Source organism: Pan troglodytes, chromosome 23 (assembly GCF_028858775.2).
Source record: "Pan troglodytes isolate AG18354 chromosome 23, NHGRI_mPanTro3-v2.0_pri, whole genome shotgun sequence".
In the NCBI taxonomy this organism is placed as follows: domain Eukaryota; kingdom Metazoa; phylum Chordata; class Mammalia; order Primates; family Hominidae; genus Pan; species Pan troglodytes.
The window spans coordinates 52,285,381-52,308,618 of record NC_086016.1 but is presented as its reverse complement, the minus strand read 5'-3'; the positions used below and the strand labels follow the sequence as shown (position 1 = coordinate 52,308,618).

Sequence of the window (23,238 nt, the reverse complement as noted above, 5' to 3'; positions counted from 1 at the left end):
AGTCCCACGCGCCTCCTGCTTGGCCCCGGCCCGCAAGTTCCGACTACACTTCCCAGGGGGTAGCGCGCGAGGCCCCCGCCCCTCCCCGGCGCTCCCGGGTCCTAAGGAACATCGGCGCGCACTCAGGGGGGAGGGTTCGAGTCCCGCCGCGGTCACGGCCTTGCGAGGCGCGCCCACGTTCTCGGGTCGCAGCTCCCAAGCTGTGAAATGGGGACAATGCTCGCACGGCGTCCACAGGATGGTTTTCAGTCGAATGATATTGAAATGTAACTGTTCTGTGAGCCGTCAGTCCCGCACGAAAGGGACAGCCGATAGTGGGACGCGAGGAGCCGAGAACACGGGATCAGGGAACGCGCTGCCATGGCCTCGGCCCGGCCCCCTTCCCTCTCGGCCTAGTCCGTCCTCCGGGGGTCGGCCCAGAGCCGTCCCCGACCCGGGACTCATGCCTCAGCGGGACCTCGGCCTTGCCGCAGGTTGGGGCACCCCGGGAAGGTCGGGCCCCAGGGGCCCCGCGGCCAGCCTAGCGGACGGAGAACCGGGACCAGGTGGGAGTCTTAGGGCGGGCCGACCCCCGGCCTCACGGACCCGGACGCTCAGTCACTTCCAATGGTCCGGAGGCCTCCAGGGGGACCCGACTGGCCGCAGCCACCCCGACGCTAGACTCTCGCTGTGCGTGTTCGGCCCCGAGGGCAGGGGGAGACGGCCTGGCCCCACCCGCCGCGCCCGTCCTGCGCGGGCGCCCGGCCCCCTCGCTGTACCCAGCCTCTACCGGGGCGGCCGGGACCCGGCGGCCAAGTTGCTGCGCGCTGCGGGCACCGGCGCGGCCGGGGACCCGGGCGCTTCGCCGCCGCATGCAGACGACTCGCTGGCCGCAAGCTGCTGCGCCGTCCGCCTGCCCCGCCGTCCGCCTGCCCCGCTCTCCTGCAATGGTCCGGCCGCGCATCCCAGGCCCACAACTTCCTTCCTCCTCCACGACCCCGGGTTCTTGGCTGACCTGGCGCTGGCACTGGGCTTAGTGCAGGCGTGGGCCTGGCAATGGTTTGCCTGCGGGCTGCATGCGCGGACCCCACAGCCAGCTCCCCGAAGCTCTGCGCCCACTTCTACGGCCCTGCCCCAGCCAAAGGATCAGGTTCTTGGAGCGGGGCCTGCCCTGGGGCCAGGACTCCAGTCACCGGGGGAGGGCTGCTGTGTCTTCCTGCCAGGCACTGATGAGTTAGTTGGGGAAAGGTGCCAGGTGGGGCCCAGCTGGGGAACCATTTAGAAGAGGGAGGAGGGCGCACCTCTCTACTCGAGTGCCCTAGGACTAGCTCCTCTCTGGAGCCAGTGGGAGGACCTCAGTGAGGGCTGCCCCGCGCAGGAACCTTCAGCGAGCCTGGAAGGCTGACCCAGCAGGCCTGGGGTTGGGGGAGTCCAACGCAGCGCCCAGGCTTGGTCTGGGTCTGCCTGAGGCCGTCCACCAGGACTCCGTGCTGGGAAGCCTGCTTCCTTCCAGGCTCCAGGAAGGGAGGCCCCGGCCCCAGCCCCAGGTTCTGAGGAGCTGCCCCGGCTCGGGTGGCCTGCAGGGGTCCCCTCAGGTCCCTGGTCCTGAGTCTGCAGGTGGTCCTCCCGGGGTGGGGCGGATGGGTGAAAATGCCTGTCCACACGGCAGCAGGCTGGTCTGGCTGCCCACTGAGCATTCTTACACAAGAGGCCCCGCCCCCTCCTACAGCTTCCTGGTCCCCAAATGGCCAGGCCTGGCCTTAGAGAGGCCTCTGTCCTCCTTGGTGAAGGACACTCACTTTGGGCCCTAGGGCCTCTGGTTCACATCCTCTCCATTGATTCTCATTGTTCGCTGCCTTTGTGGTCATTCTGCCTTTCCGACCATCTCGGCCACATCCTCACAGGAGGGCAGCGGGTGGCAGTGGCCCCGGCTCCACCTCACCCATTTCTCAGTGCTGGGCTGGTGTGGAGGGAAGATCCCTGGCCTGGGGGCTGGAGGCCTGGGTTCTCAGTCTTGGCCATCTGGGATGGGTGCAAGGTCCTCCTGGAGCCCCTCCTTCTCCATGAGAGGGACGGTGCTATCCACCTGCCAGGCCTGCTTATGCTCAGGGAGGGGGAGGGGCAGGAGGGGGCACTATTTCAAACCAACGCTGGCCCCCGGGCTGCAGAACGACCCTCTGACTCACCTGGGCAAGGTGGCCAGTTGGGGAGGGGAGAGTGTCCGAGATCCCAGCCCCCGGTGGGCAGCAGACAGTGGAGAAGCAGAACTGCCCTCCGATCCGGCTGGGATCCCCTGCAGGGCTGCACTAGGCTGTGAGGGGCGAGAAGCAGAAAAGGGGGAGATTGAGTCCTCAGGGAGCGTGCTGGGGAAACTGAGGCAGGACCTCAGCCGCAGGCCCTGGGCCACCACCCACATCTCAGGCTGGGCTTGTCTTCTAAAGTTCTGCTCCCAAGCCTGCTTTTCTCTGGGCAGGCTCTGTCCCTTCTGCCATGGGGGGCAGGCGGGGTTGCCTTGGGAAGACGGTCAGGTGGAGGTGGAGGACATGCACCTGGGGTGCCAGAGCTTTTGAGGCCCTGACCCCGGGGGGCTGGCCATGTGGATGCCCTGTTCCTGGAGCAGCCAGAGGAGGGTTTCTCGAGGTGCCCTGGGGGGAGTGAGGAGGAGTCCTAGGGAGGGTGGGGGCTCTCAGGAACAGAAACAAACTGTGTGAAGCCATTTGTGCTGGGAGGGACCGTCTTGGTCCCCGGCTGGCTTTGTCCTCAAGGGGTGGACCCTGAGGAAGGGCCAAGTCCCATTCGGAGCAGAGTGACAGATCCCACAGAAGCAGGCGTTGGGGCAAGGGGAGGGAGGGAGCCCTGTGGGGGAAGGCGGTTGGGGCCGGTTCAGCCCTGACCCAGTGCCAAGGGTGAGCGCCACCCTTTCAGGCCTCTGCCCGCCTGCCTCCAGGAACGTGGCACAGCTGGCAAGGACACAGCCAGAGGAACAGGTCTGGGGATAAGGTGGTGACGTCGCCTGGGAGAGGCGGGAGCCAGCGTCTCACTGTAGGACGGACACCAGCTCCCCAGCATGGGCCGCGCAGAGGGAGGGCCAGCTCCAGCACAGGGCAGGGTGCTCACTTGAGGCGTGAACCTCTTTCCAGACAGGAGTTGGTTTCATACCTCCTGCCAGGCTGAGGCGCACAGGCGGGGGATGGGCAGTGTGGCTGCTGCCCATGGCCCTGGTCACATTGAAGTCTCCAGGTGGCTCCACCTGAGGCCTCCTGTGTCCCCCGGCTCAGCTCAAGCCCCACCTCGGCCTAGACATTTTCTGGGCAGCGACAGCTCCTCTCACAAGCTGGGAGGCAGGGCCTGCGGGACTCAGCACCACGCAGACCGGCTGCCCCCAAGGACTACTGGACGTCTCCCTACCTGAGCCGAGCCATGCGGGATGCCGGGTGGCTGCTGGGGCAGGGAGGACAGGTGCAGGTGGGCGGGGTGCACGTGTGAGGGTGAGGAGGGTCCCCAGCCCCAGCTGGCGAGCAGCAAGGACGCCCATGGCAAACGCTACCTCTGGAGGCCGCCATCCCTCGGGTCTCCTCAGCTGCCATGTCCTGCCCACCCTCACCACTGAGCTGGTCTGTGGGTGCAGCACCAAGGTGATGCTGTCAAGGCCCAGGGCTCAGCCCTCCCTGCACAACCAGGCTGGCCTGGGCCGGGATCTGTGGACACCGGGTCCCTCTCCTGGACGTGGGAATGCTGGGCACATGGGCATGCAGGCTGGGGAGGTGTCCTGACTTAGGTGAGCGTGAAGAACTGCTACTTTCTTTTTTTTTTTTTTGAGACGGAATCTCGCTGTCACCCATGCTGCTGGAGTAGAGTGGTGTGATCTCGGCTCACTGCAACCTCCGCCTTCTGGGTTCCAGTGATTCTCCTGCCTCAGCCTCCTGAGTAGCTGGGATTACAGGTGCGCGCCACCACGCCCAGCTAATTTTTGTATTTTTAGTAGAGACGGTGTCACCATGTTGGCCAGGCTGGTCTCAAACTCCTGACTTCATGATCTGCCCACCTTGGCCTCCCAAAGTGCTGGGATTACAGGTGTGAGCCACCACACCCGGCCGAACTGTGCCTTTTATTTTCTGCTTTGTTGCTTTGACCTCTCAGGCCTTGCTGGCCCTGGTGAGACTGCCTCTCCTAGGGCCCACCGATTTGTCAGCAAACAACTTCCTGTGCAAGCTCCTGCATCCAGGGCCCACACCCCCTCCAGGCCTCCTCTGTGGGCTCTCACACCCTAGGCCCTGTCCCCCTGCTCTTGTCACCCTGGGCTGTGTACCCGACAGCCAGGGACAGCCCCTGCCCAGCACCCACCAGGGTGTCCACTCTGGAGTCCCGAGCCTGCGGCCCCACCCTGCCCATCCTTTGGTGGAACCACAGCGAAGGCTCTGCCCACGCTTCCCCCGACTGCCTGTGTCTGCGACGACCCCAGTGCCCTCCCGCGTGGCCCTGGGTGGCACGGGGTGCCCCTCCTTTGGGGATCTGAGTAGATTTTAAATTTTTTTTAGAGACAGGGTCTGGCGGTGTCGCCCAGGCTGGAGTGCAGTCGTGCAATCACAGCTCACTGCAGCCTCCAATCCCGTCCTCAAGTGATCCTCCCACCTCAGCCTCCCAAAGCACTGGGATGACAGGCGTACGCCCTGGCGCCTGGCCCAGCTCTTTTAATGGCAAGAGGCCTCGCCAGCCCAGAAGGGTATAAAAACCTCCGTTTTAACGTGGAGGGCGGGAGGCACCCTCCAGCTTGTGTCCCTGTGTGTCTCACGCCAGGCCCTGGCTGTGGGGGCCACACCCTGGATAGACCCTTCCTCTTGACTCCTGGGAACCTGGGGAGCCCAGGCCTGCCCGCTCAGGGCTGCTCCAGGAGGGGCCTGGCGATGGGGCTCCCAGGAAGCCCAGGCCAGGTGGCAGGTGGGCCCGCTCTGATCTCAGCCGAACCCACCCTTGCAATTAGTGGCCTACACCCCCAACCCCACTCCAGCCCCCATGGGGTTCTGGCCTAGCTGCCCAGCCACCTGTCTTCAAGGAGCCTCTGTTCAGACTCTCAGGGTCACCTGCCGGGGTCTACAGGGCATGTGGTTCCATGGTGCACCCACGGGACCAGCCTTGTTCCATGGAGTCCTGGGCCCAGCAAAGGCACCTGCTCAGGATCTCTGTGTTGTTTTGAGCATCCCAGACCACACTGAGGGCGCCTCGTCCAGGAAGCCTTCCTGGATCCCGCCAGCTCTCTGTTCTCCTAGAGGGTGCCTCACACTCCCCCTCCTCGCTCCCCTGCAGGAGCAGGAAGACTAAGGGGGTCGTGCATTCGTCTCCCGAGCCTGTGTGCCCCAGGGCTTCAGGCCACAGCTGAATCGCCTCCGTGCCCACAGCCTGAGTCCAGGGCATGTCCTGCTCCAAGTGTGACACTCACTGTGGGTGCAGAGGGGCCCCTTGTCACGCTTCTGAAGGCGGCCCCTGCCCCACGTCCCCCAGCACCCCCACGCACAGTGCCAAGTCAGGGAACGGGCGTGGAGGGAGGCGAAGTCCCCGGTGGAGCACAGGTGATTATCAGAATAATATTTATTGATATGCTCGGTGCTACCTTGTTAATTCTGCATGACATGGTTTCCATGGCTGAGGTATTTGGGGTGGGACCAGCCGGGTGCCGGCCGGGGCTCCCACAGGAAGCCATGTGGCCTCAGCCGCGGCGGGGGGCCCGGGTGGGGGACGTGGTTATTGCGTTGGGCCCCTTCACTCCTCATACATGGGCCACGCGCTGGCGTGCACTCACACACTCGCCCGCCTGCTCACACTCACTCCCACTCAAGCTGGCACCATACCCTCTGTGCACACGCACACACGTGCACACTCGTACATACACACTTGCTTGCTCACGCCCACCTCTGCTCATGCCCGTTCACACACACACCATCCTGCTTTAAACCCATCCTGTCTCCTGATGATAAATATGCTTGTTCGGTACAGCAGTCTTAGTAAAATAAAATGTCTGTCAGGCAACAAGGAGAAAGTGCACGTTGATCTTTGACCCGAGGGTGGACCTCGGTCCCTCCCACCCGAGGGCATCAGGTCCCTGCAGGGGGTGACCCCTGAGCATGTGACGCCATGGGCGTGGCCACCCCACTGGTGGGACTGGCCCCACCTTCCTCTTCCCTGGCTCTGGGCTGGGGGAGCTGGGCTGGGGGAGTTGGGCTGTCTCGCCACAGCCTGGGGCCAGGACGAAACGGACTAAAAAAATAAACTCTTCACCTCAGGGCCCCCACCCACGGCTGGGCACCTGATGCAGGAGCATGGGAGGCGGGCTTCAGCCTTCCTGGCCACCGGCTCCACTGGGCCACCTTTCCCCGCCCCAGCCAGTGCCTGGCGATGCCGTCCGGGCGGGTTCCCCTGTCGAGCACGTGGGGGTGAAGGCCCCAGGCATGCGGACAGAGGTTGGGGATGCGCGCAGTGCGGGCGAAGCACAGGCCACGTCGACGCAGGGCTGGTGTCCACCGGGAGGCCGGCCAGGTCACACGACACTCAGGCAGAGGGGCTCTCGGCGGCCTGGACGGTGCCATCCCTCAAAACTCCACAGTACTCACGACCGTTCTCGGCTCGTCGAAGGTGGCGATGAGGATCTGCTGTGGGGCAGGGATGGCGATGAGGTCCCCCACATCCTGCGGCAGGCGGGGGCCCCCTTCCTCCTCCTCCCGGGCCTCGTACAGCGTGTTGATGTGCAGCAGCGGGTGTGTGGCGTTTCGGCTCAGGATGGTGAGGGGCTCCGCCTTGCCCAGGCTGGCTGGTGTCAGAGGGGCCACAGCAGGGGCGGCGGGAGGTGAGCGGACGTGGAACGGGCCCCCCGAGGGAAGCCCTGCCCGGGCTGGCTCTGCGGGGTACGGGATTTCCTTCTCGGGGAGCGGAGCATCTGCAAACAGCCAAGAGCACAGACATCTCACACCATCCTCCGCTGCGCCGCCCCCAGCGCCCACCCAGTGCAGGCTGGCGGGGGAGCAGGGCTCACGGCTCTGAAGCGCCCTGGAGACGCTGGGCCTGGACGCCCCTGCACACAGCAGTTGGCCTGGGAACACCCCCCGCCCCACTGTCCCGGAGCCGCAGTGCGGTCGGTGGAATTTCCTCACCCGAGGAACTTGGCTGCACCACGCACGCGGAGCTCTAGGAAGCTGACCAGGAGCACGTCGCTTCCAGCCTGCATCCTCCCCACCTGCCTCCCGGGGGGTCTCCAGGGCCCTGCCTGGCCTGAGGCTCACCTTGACAGTAAGTCCGTTTGATGGAGCCGGTTCAAACCTCGGCCTCCTCCCTTCCCCCTTTGAGGGGGCCTCAAGCCAGGCCCCCTCCCTTCCCTAGCGCCCTGGCCAGGCTCCCGTGGGCCGCTGTGGCTGTGGGCGCCTCTCCCATCCCCAGTCCCCCGTCCCCTGTCTCCGGCCCGGCCCCTACCTTTGATGGGCGCCGGGGCCAGGCCCAGCCCACAGTCCTCCGCCTGCGACAGGAAGCTCCCCTCCTGGCTCCGGGAGGCGGGCAGGGCGGCGGGCACCGCCTCGGCCTTGGCCTTCTTGGTGCCGAGGATGTAGGGGTGCACGTCCAGGGAGAAGTGGCGCGCGTGCTTCTTGTCGGGGGCGGGCGGCGGGGCGGGGGCGGGGGCGGGGGCGGGGCCCGGGCCCGGGTCGCCCCCTCCGCCCTTGTAGTGGTGGGCGGAGCGGTCCAGCAGCGGCGCGATCAGCGTGTCCGTGGCCGTCTTCCTGCGCGCGGGCTTCGGCTTCTCCGCCTTGCTGTTCTCCACGCGCATGATGGCCAGCGGCTCCTTGAAGGGCTGCGGAAGCGGGTTGCTGGTGGGGATCCACTTCATCTTCTTGCGCGGCCGCTTGACCACGGGCGGCTCGGCGGCGCCGTCGGGCTCGGCGGGGTTGGCGCTGGGGTCCACGGTCTGCACCCCCGAGTCGCGCACCGTGGGGGTGGCGTCGTGGTTGGACTGCGCCAGCGCCGCCAGCAGCTGCCGGACCACGTTGTCGTACATGAGGTCGCTCTCGTTGGTGATGAAGTCCAGCCGGTTGAGCGACTTGATGTGGTCGCGGTTCTCGTTGCAGAACATGGCCAGGATGTTGATGTCGCAGAACTGCGAGCGGCGCCACTGCCGGCGCGTCTTGATGCCCACCTTGTGCAGCTTGTCGAAGATGAAGTTGCTCTTGCGGAAGATGAAGAGGTGGATGAGGTTGACGAGGATGATGAGGTTCATGACGCACAGCAGCACGATGTCCACGCCCGCGATGATGCGCTGCAGTTGCACGGACGGGAGCTTGCAGCTCACGCGCACCGCGGGCCCCGCACCTGCCGCCCCGTCCGGGGACGCGCCCAGCGCGCAGGTGAACTCGTTCTGCTTCTGCGTGGCGTAGTAGGTGCACAGGTAGGAGATGGGCACGGCGCTCAGCAGCAGGATCAGCACGTGCCGCGCCAGGTACAGCTTGGCCAGGAAGTTGCTGCGGCCGCGGCGCTCCAGGTACTTCTCGAACAGGTTCTGCTCCGGGCTCTTCTCCTTCTCCGCGTTCTCGATGATCTCGCGCTTCTCGCGCTCCGTGATGCCCGGGCCCTTGGACTGGATCTGCTTCTCGATCTTGGGCGCGCGGCCCTCGGCCGCCCGGTGGTAACAGTTGTCGATCTCCTGCAGCAGGAAGTTGAGCTCGGAGGTGAGGCGCGTGGAGGCCAGGAACTCCCAGCCCAGCGCGGGCACGTACATGATGGCGGCGAAGGCCAGCAGCGCGTAGGGCAGGAACTTGTGCTCAAACAGCGACGGCCACAGGCTGGCGTCCACGCCGGGCAGCGCGTCCCGCAGCTCCGTCCAGCAGTAGCCGCGGGCGTACAGCGCCTGGTCGCGCGTGAAGTTGTGCGGGGTGTAACAGTAAATGGGTTCCTCTGGGGGCAAAGAGGAGACACGGGCTGGGGCGGGGAGGCGGCACGGGCTGGGCTGAAGAAACCGGGCTGGACCTGACCACGTCCCTGCCGAACCCCTCCCAGGAGCCTCTCCAGCCTCCTCCCACACAGCACCTGCGGTTCCCCAGATGAACCCCACCCCCTCCCCCCACCACGGTGGTGTGGGGGTCCCGCCCTGACTACCCCCACGAAGTCAGCTGCGGGGCACCTGCAGGTGGAAGCCATGACCGCCTGCGAAACCACCTGAGCCATGCGCCTCTCCAAATGTCACAAAGCCCTGTGTGCACAAGGGGAAACCAAATCCCAGAGAGGGCCAAGGCAGGCCAGGACTCCCAGCCAGGGTCCTTCTTCTATCCACACACAGCCGGACCCAAACGAGGTCCCAGCCACAGGCCATGTACAGCCCGGGGCTCCCCTGGGAGGAAGGCGGTTGGCTCAGGTGCTGCTAGCTGGCAGGGTGGTTTCCACAGCACCGGGAAGGCAGGGTGGGCTCTGCCCACCCTTGAGGGTGAGGGGCGCCTCCCTAAGACCCACTGTTCTGGGGACTGGCCAGCCTGGGGACACCAGACACCAGGTGGGGCTGGTTGGGGATGTCACCAGCTGGACTGCGGTATCTGCCGCAAAAATTGAAAAGAGGGAGTCCCTTGAACTGCAGGCAAATGTTCGTTACTGAACTCTGTGTTTTCCCTCAAGAGTCTGTCTCTGCCTGCAGGTGACAATGACACGAACGGCAGTGAAAGTGTTCAGGACATTCGCGCCTTGGCCCAGTGTGGGGTCTGAGCGGCTGGGATCTTGCTAACGTTTCCCAGGAAGGCTCAGAGCCTGGGGGCCTCCAGCCACCGTGCAGTCTCTTCAGGCTGAGCCCTTCACACAGCACAGGCGTGGGGGCCCACACCAGCCTCAGCCTTGTCTCCCAGCCCCAAAGAGCAGCCCCAGGGCAGGGCCCACATCAGCACAATCCCCTCCCCACAGACCAGAAGCAACACGGACAGGCCTGTCCGTCTGTGCCGAGGCCTGAATTAGGGACGGAAAGCGAGGCGGATTAGAGACTCTGCCCACTCTGGGAAGAGCAGCATTCACTGTTGATGCCCCACAGGGGCCCAGGGGCTGGGCATCTCCAGCCCTGAACCCGGCTCAGCAACGAGCCCTTCAGACCCCACACGGAGCTCCCGGCTGCCATCATCACCACTGAGGCACATCTACCAGTCTGGACAGCCTGCTCAGGGAGGGTTCCCATGAGTCATCAGATCCCCCTGAGGGTCCTGGGGACTCTGGAGGGTTTGGGAGGGAGCCTGGGAAGAGGCAGGAAAAGCTGGGACCTGAGGCCCGAGTCCTCGGTGGGGACATCGAGCTGGAGATGAGCTGGGCTCAGAGAAGAGCAAACCGGACAAGGCAAAGGAATCCACTCTCTTGGTTGAGAAAATGGCATATTTTATTTACTTATGTTTTGTCCTCACAGCCAATCCCAGGAGCCAGAGAAGAGCGTCCACCCTGGGGAAGAGAACAGGGACAGGTTTGTGTCCCGTCCTGAGCTGGGCCCATCCCTGGCAGCCACCCTTGCTGGGCATGTGTGGCCAACATGGGTGGGGAGAGGCCCCAGAACCCTGGACCCAGACTCCAGTAGGGCCGCAGGGAGACGGGAAGGAGGGCTCCTTGGCTCTGGGGCAGGGGGCGGCCTGGCCTCCTCCAAGGTGGATGAAAGCAGGGGCCCCACACCGAGCCACGTGTCTGGCGAGCTGCCCCCACTGTGCGGAGCCCCACTTGGACCCGAACTCCTCATGCCTGTCACTGTCTCCCTGCCGGATGGCGGCAGCAAGGGGAAGACAAGTCCTGCTTGCCACTCCGACCTCAGTTTCCTCATGTGCTCCACCAAGGATACTGCCCTGACTCACTGCAGGTGACCGGCCCGGCCCTTTGGGGGCCCCAAGGCATGTCCAGCAAGGCTTCCCTCCTCCCTGGACCCGCTGCACGTGCAGGGTACAGGGTGCTCCTGGCAGCCTCAGCAGGTCCTGACGGACTCAAAGCTGTGCTGGCAGCCGGGCCTCTCCCGGTGGATGCTGCCACAGCTTCTAGCAGGGGCTGCCAGGGCCGGGGGTGCTGGCCTGACTCAGGGTGGGGCAGCAGAGAGGGGCTGCTGAGCCCAAATCCATGGGCCCATCCCACACGCAGCGACTGCTACGGGTCCTCTGTCTGAGGCCCTCCTCTGGGACTTCCCAGGGACAGTGGGACCCTGCCTGGGCCAGTGCAGGTGTCCAAACGGAAGGCAGGAAGGCCTGGCCCATCCAACAGGGCAGACAGAGCCGCCGCCAGGGGCCCGTTTCTTGGAAGACACTGCTGTGTGAATCCTGGCCATGCCAGCTATGCCCCAAGAGAGGACACTGGCTTCCCAGCCAAGGAGCCTGTCCACACCCAGCCCTCAGAGCCCCAGTGACAATATCAGAGTTGGCAGCCAGGGGCCTGGTGCTGCTTGGAGCACCACTGAGCGGGTGTCTGAATACACCCCAACACGGCCCATATTCCCATATTCAGAATGCCGTCCCCAGGGCCCGAGGCTAAAGCCCAGCCCCCCCGGCCCTCCCCCAGTCCTGCCCTTCTTCGGTTCTGCCATCCCCAAGCTCATCTCCAGCCCACCCCTGCGATCTGGCCCGCACATGGCCCCAAGGCGCCCCCCAAGGGTGAAGCTGGGTCCCTCCCAACAGCCCTTTCCACCCCTGTCCCCCCACCTGGGGAGTGGGGACACCTCTCCAGGACACCCCTGGCTCTGCGCAGCCTCCTCCTGCCTGCTGGCCAAACCCTGTCTGGTCACCCCAGACCACTGCCACATCCTGGAGGCCCTCAGCCGAGGCCAGGCCCTGGCCCTTCCCCGACTCCCCTGGCCTTACAGACCTCCACATGGGGTCTGCAGTGAGCAGAATCATGGCCCCCAAAGATGCCACATCCCAACCCCGGAGCCTGTGGCGGTGTCACGTTTCCCGGTTCACGAGGACTTTGCAGACATGCCTAGGCTGGGGGTCTTGGTGGGCAGCAATTGCAGGGTTCTTCTAAGAGGGTCAGAGTCAGGGAGGAGATGTGAGGACAGAAGTGGGGCTGGGAGAGAGGACGCCACGCAGCCGGCTCTGAGGACGCAGGAAGGGCTGCAAGGCCAGGAATGTGGAGGCCTCTGGAGGCCGGAGAAGGCAGAAAGTGGGTTCCCCCTGGGAGCCAGCCCTGCTGACACCTTCGTTTTAGCCCCGTGAGGCTCGCGTCTGGCTTCTGACTTGTAGGTTTGTTCCAGCAGCCACAGGAAGCTAATCCTGGCAGTGGCTGCGCACCTGCTACATTCTCCACTCTCTGCAGGCTGAGGGGGGCCGAGACCCTTCCCCAGCCCACCTTGGAGACCCTGGGACTTGGCCCCCAACCTTCGAGGGTACTGCATCCTGAGACAGCAGCTGGCCACATGGGCCCTCAGGCCCAACCCTGTCCTGCGGCATCAGGGGCTGCGCTTGGCCCTCCAAGGATGATGAAGCCAAAAAGAGGAACCAGCCCATAGGCTCCTGGGAGGGTGCTCGGGGGCAGAGCGCTCGCTCCCTTTCCGCTTTAAAGAAGAAAGTTGGGCCGGGTGCGGTGGCTCATGCCTGTAATCCCAGCACTTTGGGAGGCCGAGGCGGGCGGATCACCTGAGATCAGGAGATCGAGACCAGCCTGGCCAACATGGCAAAACCCCGTCTCTACTAAAAATACAAAAAAATGGGTCGGGCACGGTGGCTCAACGCCTGTAATCCCAGCACTTTGGGAGGCCGAGGCGGGCGGATCATGAGGTCAGGAGATCGAGACCATCCTGGCCAACACGGCAAAACCCCGTCTCTACTAAAAATACAAAAAATTAGCCGGGCATGGTGGCGGGCGCCTGTAGTCCCAGCTACTTGGGAGGCTGAGGCAGGAGAATGGTGTGAACCCAGGAGGCGAAGCTTGCAGTGAGCAGAGATCGCGCCACTATACTCCAGCCTGGGTGACAGAGCGAGACTCTGTCTCAAAAAAAAAAAAAAAAAAAATGAGCCAGGTGTGGTGGCGGGTGCCTGTAGTCCCACCTACTTGGGAAGCTGAAGCAGGAGAATCGCTTGAACCCGGGAGGCAAAGGTCGCAATGAGCCAACATCGCACCACTGCACTCCAGCCTGGGTGACAGAGCGAGACTTTGTCTCAAAAAATAAAAATAAAAAAAGCGGGGGGCGGGGGGGGGTGAGGAAAAGAAAAGGGCACAGTGGCTCACGCCTGTAGTCCCAGCACTTTGGGAAGCTGAGATGGGAGGATCACTTGAGCCCAGGAGTTCGAGACCAGCCTGCGGAACATGGCACAAAAATTAGCTGGGTGTGGTGTCTGGATGCCTGTGGTCCCAGCTACTGGGGGCTCGGGGCTGAGGCAGGAAGAACACCTGAGCCCGAGAGGTGGAGGTTGCAGATCGCACCACTGCACTCCAGCCTGGGCGACATACCAAGACCCTGTCTCAAAAAAAAAAAAGGAAATTTGGACACAGACAGGGAGAGAAGAAGCCCATGAGAAGACAGAGGCAGAGACTGGTGGCGCGGCCACGAGCCAAGGCGCCCAGGGATTGCTGGCAGCACCAGAGGCTGAAGAGGCTGGAGTGTCCCTTTCCTAGAGCTGTGGGAGGGAGCAGGGCCCTGCCGACACCTTGATTTTGGACTTTTGGCCTCCGGAACCATGAGAGATAAATGTCTGCTGTTTGAAACTGCCTAGTTTGTGGTACTTGGTTGCTACAAACACAGAGAACACACGTGGTGTCTGGACATGCTGGGCCTGCCCCAAGGCCCCACCGCACGCCTGGGCTCCCTGCTCTGCAGAGTGTGCTGTGTGCCCACCCCAGGAGTCCTCTAATCCCTGGGGTCTGGCCTCCAGTGTCGAAGAGGAGACCAGCAGAGGCCTCCTCCACCCCTGGGTGGGATCAGACAGCCTGGCCAATGTCCACCCTCAGGCCTGGTGTCTCCAGGCCACGGGGACTCCTTAAGGCAAGGCACCTGGGAGATTTGGGAAGCGCCAGTGCTGAGGCAGGGTCTGCTGAGGTTTGGAGGCTGCAGAAGAGAGGGCCCCAGGGTCCCAACACCCCTCCCCGCTGCAGACTAGTACCTCTGGGCCACACAGGCCAGGAGACCCTGATCCCCCTTGCCTTGGCCCAGACCCCAGGGGAGGAAGTTCTCGGCTCCACCTGTCTCGCCCCACTCCTTGGGGAGGGCAGAGGCACCAGGACCCCACCCCGCAGAGGCTCACAGGCAGGCTGGCTGCTCTGTCCATCTTCCTGCCTCGCCTGGGTGGCTTCAAGTGCCCCCACAAGTCCTGATCTAACCAGCGCGGGTCCCTGCCCTGGTCCAGCCCCCATCTCCCTGCAGGAGCTCCAGGCTCCCTGCTCTGACACATGGCCCTGCCCCATGCTAGCCCCCCTGCTTCAAACCTTCGGAGGCCCCCAGTGCCCCCGGAGAGGCCTCGCCCTGCCTGAGGGGTGGAGGGCCTGGGCCTCTCAGAGACTCTCTCTGCCCTCCTTCCACCCAAGTCCAGCCTGGGAACCCTGCCCGGCAGTTCCACCAGCCCCTGTAATCAGCTCTCTGCTGTCAACACCCATCCCGGCCTTTCCTGGTCCCCACCTGGCCACCCTGCATCCCCTCAGGCGCTGCTTGTGACATTCTCCAAACCAGACCCCGTGTCTCATGACATTTGGGACCCCCGGGTCCAGACAGGCCTAGTCCCACCCGCGGCCACGGGCGGACGAATGGAAGGAAGAACAACAATAAAATAGAGACGAGGGGTCTGGGCGACCAGCGACCAGCGACACCTGCTAGGATGGGGGCGGCTGTGGAAGGTGCCTGGGACGCCGCGGACGCAGCCAGGCCACGGTGGGCGCGGCTGGACGGAGCCGCCGGGGACGCGGGAAGCGCCAGCTCCCGGACACCTGCGGACGCCCCCTCTGCCCGCGCCCCGCGCCCCGGCCGCCGGCCTCACCTGCGAAGTTCTTGGTGAAGACCAGGGTGACCAGCAGGATGGGCACCAGCACGGTGCCGATGGTGACCACGCGGTCGAACGGCAGCTCCAGCTTCAGCTGCAGAAGCAGCGCGGCCAGCGCGCCCGCCTTGTCGTCCTGCGCGCCCGGCAGGATCAGCTCCCGCAGCTTCTCTCCCGCCAGCAGCGCGGTCGCCATGTCCGCCGACTGCTCCAGGAGGTGGTGCATGGGGGGCGGGGGGCGCGGCCCGGCGGGGGGCGCGGGCGGGGCGGGGGGCGCGGGGCGGGGCCCGGCGAGGGGGGCGCGGGCGGGAGGGGACGCGCGGCGCGGGGGCGGGGATCGGGGAGCGTGGGGGCGCGGGACGGGGATGGGGCCGCGGGCCGCGGGAGAGGGTGGCAGGGGACGCCGGGACCGAGCAGGGGGCTCCGGGGGATGGGAGTAACCGGAGGCGCGCGGCGGGTGCGGGGCTGGCCGGGCGCGGAGCCCGCAGCGGGGTTTGGGGGGCGCTCCGCCGCCGCCCCCGGGGTCAGGGGTCGGGCGGCCCGGGCCGGCGCGGGGGTGGGGGGCACCGGAGCCGCCCGCCTCCGCCGCAGCCCGGCCCCCGCCCTGGCGCGTGCCTCCGGCGGGGGCGGCGGCGGGATCCCGGCCCGGAGCGCGGGCGGCGGCTGCTGTCCCTGCCTGGGGCCGGCGGCCCCGCTCCCGCCGCGGGGAGGGGGCTGTTTACCTGCGGCGACTCCGCGGCGTGGCTCCGCCCCCCCCCCCCCCCGGCACCGCCACGCAGATGCGGCGCGGGCGATGACTTTGCAGAAAATATTTAAATGAAATGAAATGAAATGAATGAGTAATGACCGGTCCCTCTTCCTGGGAACGCGGGGTGGCTGGGGGGGGCTGCCCCGGCCCGCGGGAGGGTGGGCAGGGGTGGGGGCGGCCCTGCGGGGCTCCGGGCTGGGGCGGGGGCGCCGCTCGGTGGCGACGTGAGGACTGGGCGCGCGCTGGGGCTGCCCCCGTCGCATCGCAGGGCCCTTCGCCCAGCCCAGGGCGCAGAGGGGGCTTCCTCGCCTGGGCCCCCCACCTGCCCCGGCCGCGCCCCGCTGTGGGTCCGGAGGTTCCCGCGCTCCTGGGGTGCTGCGGCCACTGGCGGGGAAGCCGGCGCTCTCTTCTCTGGGCTCGGGCGCCAGTGCGCGGACAATGAGGGCATCTCCCCGCCCCACACCCTCCACTGCAGCCCCGGCCCCACCCGACCCCCCCACCCAGTACCCCGAGTCCCGCCGCCGTGAGTGACCCCATCACCCCCGCTCCTGCAGCCCGCACCTCCTTCCCCCACGCCCCATTCCGTCCCCTGTTCCACAGACGTTCCCGGGGCCTGTGCCAGCTCAGGGGGTCCCCGCCGCCTCCCTGACCTTCATTCCCTCCGCTCCCCACAGCCCCGCCCTCCGTCCTGTTCTCCCTCGGGGAGCCTGGGGTCTGGCTTCAGACGCGGGCGCATCCCGCGTGGTCCCTGCCCACAGGGCCCTCTTCGAGGCAGCCGTTTTCCCTCGTGCAGGTCCCCTTCCCACTATACCAGGACGTACGTGCACGATCTCTCATATAAAAGATTTAGTGTGATTGGAGTTTTAAGTTCATTCAATAATTCATTCCAAAAATGTATTTTCAGCCCGTGTTCACAGGCCCGGCCACTGCTGTGAGCAAACCAGGAGGTCCCCCTGCCTCCCTGGGCTGCGGAGGGGATGTGTCTGCTTTGCACTTTCACGCCGTCTGCGTTTTTAAAGATCCTTGCATGTTTTCTGAGGGATGCCAGCCCCTGGCTTCCAGCAAACTTCATCCTGAGGCAGGCAGTTCAGCTACATCCAATCCCAGCACCCAACCACCCAGTCACCCCAGATAAACCCAGTCACCCCAAATAACCCAGGCACCTCCAGATAAATCACCCCTGGCAGATAACCCAGTCACCCCTGACAACCCAGGCACCCCAGATAAACCAACTCACCCCCCGATAACAGTCACCCCTACCAGATAACCCAGTCACTGCCAGATAAACCAATCACCCCAAATAACCCGGGCACCCCTCACATAACCTATTCACCCCAGATAACCCAGTCACTGCCAGATAAACCAGTCACCCCAAATAACCCAGTCACCTCTCACATAACCTATTCACCCCAGATAACCCAGTCACCGCCAGATAAACCAGTCATCCCAAATAACCCGGGCACCCCTCACATAATCTATTCACCCCAGATAACCCAGTCACTGCCAGATAAACCAGTCACCCCAAATAACCCAGTCACCTCTCACATAACCTATTCACCCCAGATAACCCAGTCACCACCAGATAAACCAGTCATCCCAGATAAAATAATCATCCCCAAATAACCAAGTCACCCTTCAGGTAACCAGATAAACCAGTCATCTCCTAGATAACCGAGGCACCCCTCAGATAACCCATCCCGTATAACCCAGTCACCCCCAGATAACCATCACCCCAGAGAACCCAGCCACCCCTCACATAACCAAGTCACCCCCCCCCCCGACAACTCAGTCACTCCCAGATAACCCAGTGCAGTGAGTTCCAGCCCCTCCGAGCGCCCCGAGTGTGGCTGCTGGGTGGCTGCCTTTGTTTTGCAGATGCACTTTCTGCTTTCGCATGGGTGCCTCTCCATGCTTTCCAGAAGTGCTGGGCCAGTCCACGCTCTCACCATCCCTGTCTTCTTTCCAGCTCTCAGCCCTATCCACCTTCTAGTATCTGCCATTCTGGGGGGGAAGGGGGGGCGGGTGTAGCTTCCAGGTGCTTTGAGTTTATTTCTAGCGGTTTGTGTGCACGCTCTCTTCAAACCCTGAGCACTGCATCACTGGTCAGAGCTCACTGTAACCCTGAACTCCTGGGCTCAAGCAATCCCCCCACCTTGACCCCCCAAGTAGCTGGCATTATAGATGCACGCCACCATGCCCAACTTTTTAAAATTGTTACTACTATTATTATTTTTTTGAGACAGAGTCTTGCTCTGTTGCCCAGGCTGGAGTGCAGTGGCGCGATCTCGGCTCACTGCAAGCTCCCCCCACCCCGGGTTCACACAATTCTCCTGCCTCAGCCTCCCAAGTAGCTGGGACTAGAGGCGCCTGCCACCACGCCCAGCTAATTTTTTGTATTTTGTTTTTAGTAGAGACAGGGTTTCACCATGTTAGCCAGGATGGTCTCGATCTCCTGACCTCGTGATCCGCCCACCTCAGCCTCCCAAAGTGCTGGGATTACAGGCATGAGCCACCGCACCCAGCAATTTTTACTATTATCTTTTGAGACAAGGTCTCACTCTGTTGCCCAACCTGGAGTGCAGCGGTGGGATCTTGGCTTACTGCATCCTCCGTCTCCTGGGCTCAAGGGATCCTCCCACCTCAGCCTCCTGAGTAGCTGGGACTGCAGGCATGCACCACCACACCTGGCTAATTTTTTTGATAGAGATGGGGTTTCGCCATGTTGCCTAGGTTGGTCTCGAATTCCTGGGCTCAAGTGATCCTCCTGCCTCAGCCTCCCAAAGTGTTGGGATTACAGGCATAAGCCGCTGCACCTGGCCTTAAATTTTTTTTATCTGTAGAAATGGGGTCTCACTATATTGCCCAGGATGGTCTCAAACTCCTGATCCCCCCACCCCCCGACCCAACCCGGCCTTGGCCTCCCACAGTGCTGGGATTGCAGGCGTGAGCCACGCTGGGATTGCAGGCGTGAGCCACGCTGGGATTGCAGGCGTGAGCCACGCTGGGATTGGAGACATGGGCCATGCTGGGATTGCAGGCTTGAGCCACTGCACCTACTGCATTTGTTTTGCATGTTGCCCCCCTGCCTGGGGCAGCATCTGGGCCACAGCACCTTTTCAGTGAACAACGATGGTTATGAGTGGGTGTGATCTTGCCTGCCTGTTGAGCACCACTGAGCACCACTGGCCAGTCACTGTCTCGCAGAGGAAGCGGTGGGAGCTTGACAAGAAGAACGCCTGTGGCAGAGCCAGGGCCTGGACTCAAAACTCGGCACCTTGGCTGCCATCCTCATTCCCGGTGAGTGGAACAGTGAGCAAAGGTCCATGATGACACCCTGGCCGCCCAGCCTGTTACCCTCCTCAGGAGGATGTGTGGCAGGAGTGAGGGGTCCACCCCTGTGGTCTTCACACTCCAGTGGCCCAGACTGGAGGACAGTCTTCCCAAATCCCGTATTGTGGGAGCAGCTGCTTCTTTCTCTTGGTGATACATTAACAGGAGATTTCAACACATGGAAGGATCTTGAAGACGATGCGTGCTGTGCAAAGCTTGTATTCCCATCTCTCTCTTTAAGCGAACAAGCTTTCTGAGCTTCTATATCCATGAAGATGAAAAACAGGAAAAAAAACTGACAACCTGTCTCATTTCCGCCCTAAGTAATATCTTCCCATGATGACATTAACTATTTGCAAATAAGCCCCATACGGATAATAATGCATTTCTGGCCAGGTGTGGTGGCTCACGCCTATAATCCCAGCACTTTGGGAGGCTGAGGTGGGCAGATCACTTGAGGTCAGGAGTTCAAGACCAGCCTGGCCAACATGGTGAAACCACGTCTCTACTAAAAATACAAAAATTAGCCAGGCATGGTGGCATATGCCTGTAATCCCAGCTACTCAGGAGGCTGAGGCAGGGGAATCGCTTGAATCCAGGAGGCGGAGGTTGCAGTGAGCCAAGATTGCTCCACTGCCCTCCAGCCTGGGCAACAGAATGAAACTCCATCTCAAAAAAAAAAGCATTTCTAGCTCTATTTTATTTTTGTTTATTATGAAAATTGGAAATGTATGCGTATCATTTTGATTGGGTATTTATAATAATCGTAAGAATAACAATTGGCCAGATTGTTCCCATGTTAAGCCTCAGTGCTTGTATTTTGTCAGGGTGCGCTGAGACTGGTGTTTGGTAGGGACAGGCCAGACCATGCCACAGTAATAGACGTCAACAACAGCCCAGGTTGTTTGGCCCCACACACTGCTCACAGGGAGACTGGGGGCTCTGTCCCGCCATCCTCAGCCTGACACGTGGCGGCCCTCGCCCCCGGTGTCCAGTGGGGAGTGGGGGGTGAGCTGCCCTCTGCCTTCAGAGCCTTCGCATCAGCGATGTCACTGGCTTTACACACCTGTGGTGGTGAGGGAGGTGGGGGTGAAATCCCGTTCTGTGCCCAGGAGAGGAACAGAAAATATTTGTGATGCCCACACCTTTCAAACCTAACACATTTTGCATTAGGATACAAATATGGGGGGGAGTGGGATAGAAATATGAGTTCAAGGAAAAGAAGAAATAAACTTTCTAGCTGTGAAAGAACAGCTTGCTGGTGTCCTCTAAGTGGATGATGGTATCAAACTGTAATGGCATTTTTTGTTGCACTGGATGCACTAAAAAGGAAAATGGCAAGATTTGGGCCGGGCACGGTGGCTCATGCCTGTAACCTCAGCACTTTGGGAGGCCGAGGCAGGTGGATCACGAGGTCAGGAGATGGAGACCATCCTGGCTAACACGGTGAAACCCCATCTCTACTAAAAATACAAAAAATTAGCTGGGCGTGGTGGTGGGCGCCTGTAGTCCCAGCTACTCGGGAGGCTGAGGCAGGAGAATGGCGTGAACCCGGGAGGCGGAGCTTGCAGTGAGCTGAGATCGCACCACTGCACTCCAGCCTGGGCGACAGAGCAAGACTCTGTCTCAAAAAAAAAAATAAATAAATAATAATAATAAAATAAAAAATAAAAATAAATGAAATGGCAAGATTTATAATAAGCTGTGATTTACATCATAAGCACGTTTAAAATGTGAAGAAGAAAAATCTTAGACAACTAAAAAAACGAGGGAAGAGATGCACTCCCTTAAGGTTTCATTTAGGGGACTCCAAGCACCAAAGTTTAAGACCTCTATGTAGCAGCCTGGCCAACATAGCAAGACCGTCTCTACAAATAATAATAAACAAATTAGCCAGCTGTGGTGGCACACGCCTGTGATCTCAACTACTTGGGAGGTTGAGGTGGGTGGAACACTTGAGCCCAGGAAATCGAGACCAACCTGGGCAACATGGCGAAACCCTGTCTCTACAGAAAATTAGCCAGGTGTGATGGCGTACACCTGTAGTGTCAGCTATTTGGGAGGCTGAGGTGGGAGGATCACCTGAGGCTGGGAGGTTGAGGATGCAGTGAGCCATGACTGTGCCACTGCACTCCAGCCTGGGCAACAGAGCAAGACCCTGTCTCAAAAAAAGCCCCAAATCCTGTGCAGACGACACCTGCCTGCAGGCCCCACTTGCCTTTGCTTCCCTTGCCTTGCTTTGCAGGGATTCATGGCTGGCTGAGCAGTGCTGCCTTCCCTGTAGCCTGGGCCCCTCCAGGGCAGCCTCCTCACTGACCTCCTTCTCTTCCCCTCCCTCCCTGTCACCTGACAGCCTCCCTGCCACTCTTGCACCAGCAAACAGGTGCCCCGAGTCCTTTATAGATGACCCCGCCTGGTCTCCTGCCACCCTGGGCACACGCCAGATCATTGCTGAGGTGTCCCCCAGCTGAGGACACCTGCCCAGCCTCAACACTGGCTCCCCACGTCTCTGCCCAAGAGCACTCCCTCAGGTGTGGACCCCACACCTGCTTCTTGTGTCTCTCCCACCTGCCAGGACATCCAGGTCACTGAGCCCAGAGAGGTGGCCTCTCAGTGTCAGGGCTGACCCCAATGCTCCCCTCACCTGGGTCAGAAAAGTCCTCAGCCTCCGTGGGGGGCATCCCTTCGATTTGGGGTTGACAGGATGGAGAGGTCCTTGCCCTAGGACTTCTGCTCTGCAGAGAGAGTCCAGCAAACGCTGGCTGCAGGAGCACTGGGCACAGCGGCCTCCACGCACCCCTTAGCACAGCAATGACAGCTCTGCCTGGAGAAGCCCTTCAGTTCCTAAACACAACTCATGCAGAAGCCACAGCAGGTGATGCCGCATGCAGTCCTGGGCCCTGACATGACGCCGCCTGTCTGGAAAGCGCTTCCTCCTACATCAAGTACTCCCTGGAGTTGTGACCACAGATCTTAGCATCACCCACAAGTTTAGTAAACAGACATGATCCCTGGTGTCTTGAGACCTTCAGGAGACAGTGGTTTCTGCTTGCCAGGCAGACGCTACATCTAAGTGGAGACACTGAGCATTTGTTTCCTGGGAGCAAATCATGGGGGAGGGGGTGGGGGAGGGTGCAGGGCAAGGCTCCTGAACTTGGAGGTGGGCCAAGCCTGCACCCTTCTAGGCAGCTGCTGGTCTGTGTCTCGCTGTGGGGATGGGGGCATAGGCCAGGTAAGATCCCCCGTAAAGCGGCGCTGGCCTCCTCTGGGGCCCTGGGTGTATGCAGGCGGCATCTCCGAGCCTGGGGGTCCTGTGTTCCGGCCGGGCTGCTGTAATGAGACCCTGCACCGGGCTGAGGACAGTGCGGGGCTCACCCCAAGTGTTCTTCCTGCCACTGCTCTGCTCCTCCTGGCCTGAGGTGCGTTGTCCATCTCCACGTGTTTTATTTCTGGCCCAGAGATGTGTTCTAAGGACCCCTAAACTCAGTACCCCTAGGGTGCAGGCCTGCACCCAGGAACCTGGCCAGCTGCAAACTCCCAGAAGCACTGGGCCTAGGGCAGGCCTGAGTGCCACCCTCACAACCCTGGCCCCATGTAGAGCCTCAGGCCCTGTGGGCTCTGCATGCCTGGTCCATGGCCCTGGCGCTCTGCTGAGTGGAGCTGGCAGCCTTGCCTGGAGCCTGACACACGGCTAGTTCAGGCCAAGTGGACAGCAAGCCATCTCCAAAAACTGCGCCAGCAGGGCTGAGAGGCCACATGAAACCCTGGTCACCACTGACACAGGCACACATCTCGAGGTGGAAAGGCTTCTGGGGGTCACTCGAGGGTTTATTTCAGGGTAGGCGGCAGTGACTGCCCTGTGGCAGGAACAGGCTGGCATATGCCAAAGTCAGGGCAGCAGCAGCTGCGTCCAACCTGGCAGCCCCACACCCACACACGACCCTGCCTGGCTGCGAGACAAGGGCAGGCCACAGGAGCCACGGAGCAGACTGTAACGGCAACGTGGCCAGGCTGAGCACATGGCCTCCCTGCTGTCAGCCACTGCAGATCAGCTGGGCTCCTGATGCTTCTCTGGTCCTGTGGATTCTGGTACCACTGGGTAGGAGGGGTCTGCCACCCCCTCGCCACAGCTGTAGACAGAGGAGAGGCGGATGGCCAGTGAGTCAGGCTCCCACAGCGGGCTGGGAGCTGCACTCTTTTCCCAATGTGGGTTTTACAAGGGGACTTAGTTTACCCTGTTAGCCTATG

At 62.3% G+C, this 23,238-nt stretch overlaps 2 protein-coding genes across 7 annotated transcripts in view; both read right to left on the bottom strand.

Moving 5' to 3' along the window:
• Positions 1–5,547: 5,547 nt before the first annotated feature.
• On the bottom strand, positions 5,548–15,169 carry PANX2 (pannexin 2). Of its 2 annotated transcripts, XM_009438655.2 has the most exons (4): positions 14,913–15,169; positions 7,438–8,907; positions 6,706–6,907; positions 5,548–6,620 (listed from the first exon to the last, which is right to left on the bottom strand). In XM_009438655.2, the coding sequence occupies exons 1-4, from the start codon at positions 15,136–15,138 to the stop codon at positions 6,581–6,583; spliced, it is 1,938 nt and encodes a 645-aa protein (XP_009436930.2). In that variant the 5' UTR covers positions 15,139–15,169; the 3' UTR covers positions 5,548–6,580. The 2 variants fall into 2 exon arrangements, with proteins under 2 accessions (XP_009436930.2, XP_001140508.2); XM_001140508.5 differs by having other exon boundaries at positions 5,548–6,907.
• Positions 15,170–22,797: 7,628 nt separating this feature from the next.
• The window catches only part of MOV10L1 (Mov10 like RNA helicase 1), a 71,000-nt gene continuing 70,559 nt past the window's right edge, over positions 22,798–23,238 (bottom strand). For all 5 annotated transcript variants that reach the window (XM_024352585.2, XM_024352586.3, XM_063808030.1 and 2 more), the window contains exon 27: positions 22,798–23,120. In XM_024352585.2, the coding sequence (XP_024208353.1) occupies positions 23,039–23,120 (82 nt within the window). In that variant the 3' untranslated portion in view covers positions 22,798–23,038. The remainder of the gene's footprint in view (positions 23,121–23,238) is intronic.